We start from the raw sequence: 10186 nt of genomic DNA, 5'->3' as shown, positions 1-10186 counted from the left end.
GATCTATTTCCCCACCATCCCATGTAAATATATTTACATATGTACATGCCTGTATTTAAACCACTGTAAATACCCTTTGCCTCCTAGTTCTTTCCTCTATTTCCTTTTACTTTCCTCTTGTCCCACTATCATGCTAAGCCTTCATTTGGGTTTCAGTAGTTTATCTCGGTTACATTGCTTTAGCTGAATACCTACCAGGCCTCTCATGCCCTCCTGGCCATTAATTTTGGATCACTTGTTGCTCCCTTGTCCCTGGGTTGGTCAACACCACCTCCTTTCCCCCACCTCCCCCTCTCCCATGTTCCCCCGGAAGCATAGGTCCTATTGTTTTCTCCTCCAGACTGTTCATCCAGCCTATCTTATCTAGCTCTATCTGCAGAGATAATAATATGCACCAAAAAACAAAAGCATAGCAAGACAAAGCGACAAAGAGAACACAACAATGGCATTTTTAAGGAGCATTTTGATTGTAATTTTTCCAAGATGAATTTGTTTGTTTTTCTGCGATTTGAAGGTGTATTCAATATTCTTTTCCACGTTATAATTCAAATCAGTGTAAATAAAATAAAAAATTTCACAATAGGACCAATAGGCAACACACACACACACCAAACTCACTGCCATCAAGTTGATTCCAACTCAGAGTTCTACCCCATAATGTCAGATACAATTGCCCATGTGGGTTTCTAAGACTCACTTTTTATGGGAGTAGAAAACCATTTTTCTCCCCCAGACCAATAGATAACTTCACGATAAAGAAAAGATTGAAATCATCAAGAATTTCATTTTGCTCGATTCCACATTGATGTTTATGGCTGCGACAGTCAAGAAATCAAATAGTGGATCGTGTTGGGAAAATCTACTTTACAAGACCTTTCTAAAAGTTCTTCAAGATCAAGGGTATCGCTTTCAGGACACAGGTGCATGTGACTCAAGTCAACGTATTTTCAGTCACCTCATTTTTCCCGTTAAATCTGGGCAATGATTAGAGTGGCCAGAGCAGAACTGATGTGATTTGATTTTGAATTATGGTGTTGGGGAGGAACGTTGGAAGTACCACCGACTGCCTAGTCAAAAAAATCTGTCCTGGAAGAAGTAGAGCCAAAATCTTCCGTAGAAATTAAAATGACAAGGTTTTATTTCACATACCTTGGACATCTTATCAGAAGGGATCAATCCCTGGAAAAGAACATCGTGCTTCAGAAGGTCGAGGGTCAGCCAAACGAGGAATACCTTCCACAAGGTGGAGGACCACAGCCCAGCAGGCTTCCACATGGTGACGGTTGTGTGGCGCGTGCCGCATCTGGTACTGTGTTGTGCTTTGGGACAGAGGGTCGCTCTGAGTGGAAACTGACTTATGGCACCTTACAAAAGCACCCCCAATTCTAACTCATTGATTCCTCTGCTGTCCCCCTTATCTTCTGTTCAGCTTAAAAAAAAAATCGTTTTATTAGGGGCGCATACAACTCTTATCACAATCCATACATACATCAATTGTGTAAAGCACATTTGTACATTCATTGCCCTCATCATTCTCAAAACATTTGCTCTCCACTTAAGCCCCTGGCAGCAGGTCCTCATTTTTCCCCTCCCTCCCCGCTCCCCCCTCCCTAATGAGCCCTTGATAATTTATAAATTATTATTTTATTATTATTATTATTTTGTCATATCTTGCCCTGTCTGAAGTCTCCCTTCACCCACTTTTCTGTTGTCCATCCCCCAGGGAGGAGGTCACATGTAGATCCTTGTAATCCGTTCCCTCTTTCCAACCCACTCTCCCTCTACCCTCCCAGTATCGCCACTCACACCACTGGTCCTGAGGGGATCATCCACCCTGGATTCCCTGTGTTTCCAGTTCCTATCTGTAGCAGGGTACATCCTCTGGTCTAGCCAGACTTGCAAGGTAGAATTCGGCTCATGATAGTGGGGGCGGGAAGGAAGCATTTAGGAACTAGAGGAAAGTTGTATTTTTCATCTTTGCTACATCGCACCCTGACTGGCTCATCTCCTCCCCGAGACCCCTTTGCAAGGGAATCTCCAGTGGCCTACAAATGGGCTTTCACAGGCATATGAGATTAATGAAAATACTAAAACTTGTGTTACGTGCACCTTAGTCCTCAGAATGACATCTGTGCGGCAGCACGTTGAAAGAGGTCTTTTGCGGAGGATACTTCCAGTGCAATATGTCATTTTATTTGTTGACTGCTGCTTCCATGAGCACTGATTGCTGTTCAAATAAAATCAAATCCTTGATACATTCGATATTTTCTGTGTTTATCACCATGTTGCTTATTCATTCAAGAAAATTTGTAAGAAAATGTGTTTTCTTTACATTGAATTATAATCCAAACTGTAGATGATAGTCTTTGATCTTCATCAGTAAGTGTGCCAAGTCCTTTTAAAGTTCAGCAAGCAAAGTTGTGCCATCTGCAGACTTCGGGTTGATAATGAGCCTTCATCTAAACTGACGCTGTGTTTTTCTTCATATCGTTCAGCTCCTCAGATTATTTACTCAGCGTAGAATCTGAATATGTATGGTGAAAAGATGAAACCCTGGCTCACACCTTTTACAAATCTTAAATCATTCAAGTATCCATTTATTCTCTTGCAGCAGTTTCCTCATAATCACTATGAAGTGTTCTGGGATTCCCTTTCTTTGCAATGTGAAATATCATCCATGGTTTGTTGTGATTCAAAAAGTTTCATGTTTTTACCGAGTCAATAAAATATAAGTAAACATCCTTCTGGGATTCCCTAATTTTATCCAATATCCATCCGATTTCTTCAACGATATCTCTTTCTGAAATTTCCTCTTCTGAAATGGCCTTGAATTTCTGGCAGTTCCATGTCAATGTATTGCTGCAACAGTTTTTACGTTTTCTTCAGCAAAATTTAACTTGCATGTGATATTAATGCTTTGGTTCTATAATTTCCACATTGAGTTGTGCTCCTTTTTGCTCAATTAATTGGGTATCATTAATACTACTGTAGGTACTTTTTAGGATTTGCTTATGTTTATCATTGCAAAACTAGGGGTATTGGTAGCAATGTCTAGGTAAAGGTAGAAATCAATCTCTGCTATGCTGGGGGCTTAGGGGACAGTAGTTATTGCCAACCAGACTAAGAATCAGACTAACCAGCTAGGGAAACACTAGCAGATACATCCTATCCTAATTTATCAACTACCTGATTAGTTGACATTTCACATTTAAAACAATATTAAAACACCCACTAGTTTTTCACATTAACAACATGCAGTAGGCAGTAATAAATGTTGAAGTGTGAGGCAGGTGTTAACACTAGCTAGGGTACTTAAGATTATGTAACTAAGTTGCTAAACTAAGCCAAACTTCTCAATGACTTAGCCGTTATGTATTTTGGCAATTGTGCAATGATATAGTCATCCATAATTTGATGGTATGATGTAGCCATCCTTTATTCTCACCTAACACCAACTTTGCATAGTGACCTGATCTTTGGAACCTAACCATGTTTATAAGTGAGGAGAGGGTATGCTGTGGATCTAACTAAGCAAAGAATTAAAAGTCATAACATTCAGGTGAGAATGGAGAAACGTGTAGGTTGTTCTGTATGTCTGTAAAAGAGAGACTCCAGATTCCAGGAGTCCAAAGTGAACGACAGCATCCTTAGCAGTGTTGGTGCAAGTTGATGCAAGGCTGTGTCACAGTTTCCTACTTTTACTGCAGTGTGTATACAAATACTTTTAAAAACACAGTTCTTAATCCTAGGAAGAAGGAAACTGGTTGCAGGAGCTAGTTCAGCAATAATGATATTATTTAGCACAGGAGGCACTGAACCTTTTAACCAGGAAGTTAGTGTGAAAATTTCCTGAATGTAGAATTGAATAGACACAAATTGCCCAGGTGATACTACAAATGACATTGCAAACATTCAGTTGAATATTTGGGATGTTTAATTGTATCAATCAGTTACTTCTTCTAAATCCAGGAGGACCTTTCATGGATGATCGTGGATGCATTTATAATTATTCACCAGTTAAACTGAGCACCCCTTTCTTGTTTTTTTCCAGACATCCTCCATCAAGGACAAACCCAGGCAAGCCCCTATGAGAGACTGCCCCTCCCTACAATGGGTGGAAATCATCTACTTTCCAATGTACTCTGACTGAGGGCAAGAATATCTACATCCTTTGTTCATAATCAGAAGGAATTCAATGGAAGCTTAATCTCTCTGGGGACTCTGAAAATAGATTTTGGCTCTCCAGTGTCATACAAAATCTTTCGCAAACCAGGTTGCTTAGAATTTAAACTCTGAAACATAAGGAAATGTGGCCAATATAGGAAAAACAATATCAGGCTGCTAACCCCAAGGTCAGCAGTTGAAAGCCACCAGCCTTTCCATGTGAAAAAGACAAGGCTTTTCATTCCCGTAACAGGCTGTAGTCTTGGAAACCCAGAGGCAGTCCTACTATGTCCTATTGGGGGTACAGTAATCTCCTAATCGGCAATGAGTTCGTTTTTTGTTTGTTTGTGAGTTTGGCTGATTCCTATCTGTATGTGGTGGGAAGCTGCCTGCTATAAACTTTCTCTTATTAAAACAAGGGATGTGATGGAGTCAGACGCCTTGATTCTCTGCAGTCATGTGAGTTGTTACTTTATTTTGGCGTCTTTACTTTTGTACAGCCTGGAACAGATCAGCAGCCAATTGTGGTGAATGCAACAGTGAACTGGTTCTCTGTCCACTTTTCGAGATGCATGGTCTGAGAAAGATTGTTATTATGACATTGCCACTAATATTCTTCTTAAATGCCAGAAAATAGCCAAGGGACTGTTTTTCAGCTTCTGCAGGGTTTTGTGAATATACCAAGGAGGACCTTCTGGAGACAGGCCGGTGCATGGGTTTCTTTGGAAGTCTCCTTCAAAGTGTCTTCCTGGTATGACTTCAGTACACACTTGACTACAGAGCGACATGGTCGAGAGATGGAATTCCCCCCAGCAATTCTCCCTCCATGATTCGCTCAAATACTGGTGCATATGATGCATAAGAATGTATGGCCCTTTTGAATTTTCATGTATGTACAAGGTTTACTTATCAAAGACATGAAGACAAGAAATGTCAGCATTATGCTTTCCTTCCTAAATACTATGCTTTGTTACCATAACAGCAGACTAGTAAAATGTAGATGAAATTGACCAAATATAGAATGAAGTGAAATTTCTCATGCAAAAGTGTAAGAAAGTTTTACAAACACATAATTTCTGGAATTTATTTTTACAATGTAAAGCATTTAAATGATAATAGCTGTACCTTTAACAGGTCTGGTCTGGAAGGAAGTCAACACAGCTGTCCATAATGCAGAAAGCAGATTACATCATGTTACTCTGAATGAGCCGTCTAATGAGAAATCAGGATTAAATTGATTCTAGAGGAGAAATTTGTATTTGCCTTGAGAATTCTAAGTTGATCTCCCTTGGGGAGAATGATGGAGCATTAAGAGATTTTAATTTGAAATGAGGTTATAGGATTATAAATTGCTGACAGATATTTATTAAATGATTTAGTGTTTATGTTTACATTCTAGCTTAGGAGACATTTTGACTTTTTCAGCAAACTGAAGAAATGTCTTCAAAACACATTTAACTAATCAAAATGAAGTGCTTCGAGAATAGGGAAGAATGAACAATTAAAGTGATATATTTGAATTATGCATAAAATTCAGCAATAAACCTTCCTTCTCTGAAAAAAAACCCTCAGTCTTTATTAAGCATTTTAATGTGATACAATTAATTATTAGACTCAATTAAAGAAATAATGGCAATATCCTTGAGCCGGGGCTGTACCTTATAACGTCAGTCTTGGTAAAACAATGCCTACACCTCGCTTCACGTTGTAGAAGAGATCATGGTTGTACAAAATCCAAGAGTACTCTTTTTAGGTGATTTAGCAAATATTCCTCCAGAAAGCATTCAGGAACTGAAGAAAACGTATGTCAGATATTGTGTTTATTGTGCACCCACCAGGAGTGAGCACAGGAGCTCATGTCCAAATAGCTCTATAAAAAGGTAACCCTCTGGGAAAGATGGATAGGATCGAGACTGATAACACAACCTACACTCTTTTTCCTTTTGAAACTTGCATTTTCCATGCGACACCTACTATCAGGTACAGCTCTTTTCTTTTCTTTGTGACAAACTCACACCGCTTGCCAAAAGTGATTCAGTCTTCATTAGAGAAATGCCACCCAACGGGTCTCTTTCAAAAGCTTTGTGTTTTTCAGCTGGAGACAAGACTGAATGCATCATGCTTTCTATGGCTCCACAATCTGTAGTTCAAGATAGATGCCGCGGTCATTACAGACATTGCAGGAAAATGTGCTATTTCTTACTGAGCTGCCTTGTGGACTGGTGTCACCAGGGAACCATCGCAGCCTGGTTTATGGGAGGCTGTCCTCTTTTAGATGCAGGTACATCATAAAGAACTTTATGCTTGGAAGCCTCGCTAGAAATACAGACAGACACCCCGCCCAGATTCTCCTTTTTTATTTCTCTATATGTAAAAGTAGCTCGCCATTTACCTTTTTATGTCCATTTCTAGTTTGGAAAAAAAAATCCTCATTCTCTCAAATTTCTGAATCTGACACCCTCTCGGGGTTTGTGTCCTTTCCCGTTGCTTCTTCACCTACATTTGCTTCTGTCCTAAAACCTGTGCAATTAACTTCTGTCACCTTAAAAGCCTTTCTTACAGCACACTGCTCCTGCTGTTGAAGCATATGTAATTACATCCTACCCTACCTGTCCTGGAGCACGCTAGTTTCATACAATTTTTATATCACCCTTTTTCATTATTCAAGCAGAGTGAAATTTTAAGGACAGTGTGATTAGGCTGAAATTGGAACTATTCAAGGTTTGGCATTGTGTGAAAAAGCAGGCTCTTTCCTTCCCTACATTGAGCTAAAGCGCTATTTTGTTGGGGAAAAAAGGTGGGGGGGGGGGGTTTCAATCAGCTAGACACACACACTGGTCACATAGTCAGGACCATCACAGTTAAGATGTTTCATGGACCCATGTTTAGGTTTATCAGTATTTTCATAAGCAAGCTAGAATTTAATCTGGAGGAAATGGTTCTAATGATAAAGCTATTTATTAGACTTATAGATTCTGTTCTAATTTTAGCAAATAAGATCAAAGAAGACACATCGAAGTAATGTGATCAGCAGAGGTATTTTCGCAAGTACTTCTAGCAAATGATTAAAGAATCTTGGATATAATTTTTAAATCCTGATACAAAAAAAGAAAAGGAGTAAAAATTTAAATAGTATTCTCTTTTTCTAAACGAAAGCAAACATAAACATGGTAAACTGCCTCTATCCATGTCAAATGAAATGGACACGCTTTCTAGTGTTCATGACTCATTGTTCTCTAATGAGAACAATGGTTTGGTTTGGTTGAATCTAGAAACTATAATAGTTTATCTCCTTGAGGTTAAATTGAGATATTAGAAACATCCCGTTTGTAAATTTCTGTTTAAATCATTCTAATTATCGCCAACCACTTAAAAAGACAATGGAAAAAATATATTATTTGAAAGTCTCTATAATGTAAATCTTGTTAGTTGTCTTTTGTTGCCTATAAACATTCTATTAACTAATTGTAAGTCACACACTCATCTTGTTTTTATTTATTGATTAAATCCATTATTATATCACCTGCAATGTTCAGATGAACGAAGCATCCGTGTGTTCCTAGCCAGAGGGCACAAACCATAAAGCCATCAGAGAGGCCCAGCACAAGGAAGTATCAGACATGCATTTGTCACGAGATGGTTGTGAACTTGGAGGAATGTATATCAGTAAGGAAAGAGACCTGGTGGTGTTCAGTAATTGGAATCCACTAGCAGCTCCTTGGAAAAGACTAGGCTTTCTTCTTCCATAAAGATTTACAGGCTCAGAAACCCACAGTAGCAGTTCTAGTTTGTCCTACAGGGCTAATATGCATCAGAATGTACTTGATGACAGTGAACTTTGTAATTTTTTCATTCCTTTGTTATAAATAACAAAAATGTAGAAATCTGTTTACTTATAATCCTATTGTGAGTAAAAATTACAGTGTACATTTGACTGTATATATCACAAAGGTTTACTCTAAATATGAGTTGCACTTAAACATAATACAAATAGTTTTACTATTCAGCAAGACCATAACTTCAAAACTTTTTGCTCTATAGATATTTATCTGTCCAATAGCTGTTAAATAATATCTGTCATAAAAATTAAGGGTCTGAAATATCAAATGTTGGAAACTATACAGATCAACAAGATCTTTTGTATATTAATTGTAGATGTAGATATTGGTTCAATTACTTTGGATAATAAGTTGGCATTATCTGAGTGAGGAAATGCCTGGAGATGCTCATGCCTTTTAAATAAGAAATTCTACTCCCACTTAATGGCAGTGTAAGTAATGGCCTGAGGAGATGATTGATAATGTTCTGTAATATAAAATGACAATTTTATTTCTAAGGTGAACCAGACATATATAATTCATAGATTTATATGCATGAATAGATTTTCTTTCTTGTACTTAATTCTAAGCTCAATCTAAGAACAATTAGTTCTTATGACATGGCCCTGCTTGATGCTTGCCCTCATGAAGAGATCACTGAAGATACAGGTGCTATAGCAAAGTGTGGTGAAGAAACTAGGTGCCCGGATCTCAGAGAGAATAGCATCGGGCGTCTTAAAGGCTTATTTTCAAACAAGCAGCCATTTAAGCAATGCTTCAATTAAATCCGCCTGGAAGAAGTACACCAGCCTGTGTGATCTAAGTGTTGTAAATAATATAATCCAAATTAAAGGAAGGAATGGTTCCAGAGCTTAAGGTGTGAAGCCTTGGCCTGCGAGCACTTGGAAGGCTCTGACAGTGGAAGCCCAAACTCCATCTGCTGGGTTCAAGTCTGCACTGAGCCTCAGGTGAAGCCCCTCTGATCACTAGTTGAGGGAGATGAGTATCCCTGTTCTCATACAGAGAGCATTGTAACGTTGATTAAGATAGACATAGGTTATCACGGAATGTCTTATCACTTCATCTCCCTTTTGACCCATTTTAAGAGCCCTGGTGGTATAGTGGTTAAGCATGGTGCTACAATCCTCATGGTTGGTAGTTGGCTACCACCAGCAGCTCGACAAGATAAAGAGTGGGCTTTCGACTCCCATAAACAGTTATAGTTTTGGAAACCCACAGGGGTCATTATGAGTCAGCATTGACTTGATGGCCATGAGTTTGGTTTTGACCCATTTTAAAGCTGTTTCCATTTAAAAAAAAAAAGGAGGTGGGGGAAATACCTGTGCTTTAAGCCTCCAGTGAATCCCCTCTGACCATGGACTGGGAATGTGAATAACCTTGATATTATGCAGATAGTTGGAAAGTCGATTGTTGCAGATGCAGTTTGGTTACAATTTAGCACCCTATCATCGGATATCCCTATGATCCATTTAAATTTGTTCTAGTTTTTAATATGTTCTGCTCTCTTTTATTAGTTTTAATTTGTTATACCTGTTTGTTGTTGTATTGTTGTTTTGTATATGAAATCCAGGATAGGTGTGGTAATCTGGGTAAATTAGAGAAACAAATGTTTATAATTTATATAAAGGGTAAGTGTACATTAAGAAAGCATCCTGCTCTCAGTTTCTCTGCCATCCTGAGTGTGGTGTTGCTCCGACCTCACCATGTCATCTCATAAGACTTTCAGGATCAAGAGATTCCTGGCCAAGACCCAGAAGCAGAACCGGCCCATTCCCCAGTGGATTCGAATGAAAACTGGTAATAAAATCAGGTACAACTCCAAGAGAAGACACTGGAGAAGAACCAAGCTGGTCTGCAAGGAGCCCCCTGAGGGATGGCACACATGGATGCATTTTCCCAGGCTCAAATCATGTTGTGTTGCATTAAGACTTTGGTCCCCATCTGATCAATTGAACTTCTATTGGCAAATAATCTTGTTTACTCCTTGTTTTTTTTTTGCTTCCTAATCAAGTTTATCAATAAATAATGTAAGGCTGTTGGTTTGAAAAAAAGAAAAAGAAAGCATCCCAAAGCAGTGCTGTAAGTCCAACATTAGCCCATATGTAAGTCTGTAAGTGCTGTAAGTCCAACATTAGCCCATATGTCCGACACCAATCCATAAAGTCCTCCTCCATCTCACAAAG

The 10186-nt window shown here is 38.7% G+C and overlaps 1 protein-coding gene across 1 annotated transcript in view; it reads left to right on the top strand.

Annotated features, from left to right (window-relative positions):
- The first annotated feature begins 9706 nt into the window (after positions 1 to 9706).
- Positions 9707 to 10186, top strand: part of LOC105978638 (60S ribosomal protein L39-like) — a 68362-nt gene continuing 67882 nt past the window's right edge. Inside the window, exon 1 of the mRNA XM_045296311.1 lies at positions 9707 to 9853. Within this exon, the coding sequence (XP_045152246.1) occupies positions 9707 to 9853 (147 nt within the window). The remainder of the gene's footprint in view (positions 9854 to 10186) is intronic.

This window comes from Echinops telfairi, unplaced genomic scaffold (assembly GCF_000313985.2).
Source record: "Echinops telfairi isolate 266 unplaced genomic scaffold, ASM31398v2 ScPeMD7_7400;HRSCAF=8409, whole genome shotgun sequence".
NCBI classification, from domain to species: domain Eukaryota; kingdom Metazoa; phylum Chordata; class Mammalia; order Afrosoricida; family Tenrecidae; genus Echinops; species Echinops telfairi.
This window is presented reverse-complemented; position numbering and strand designations above follow the sequence as displayed.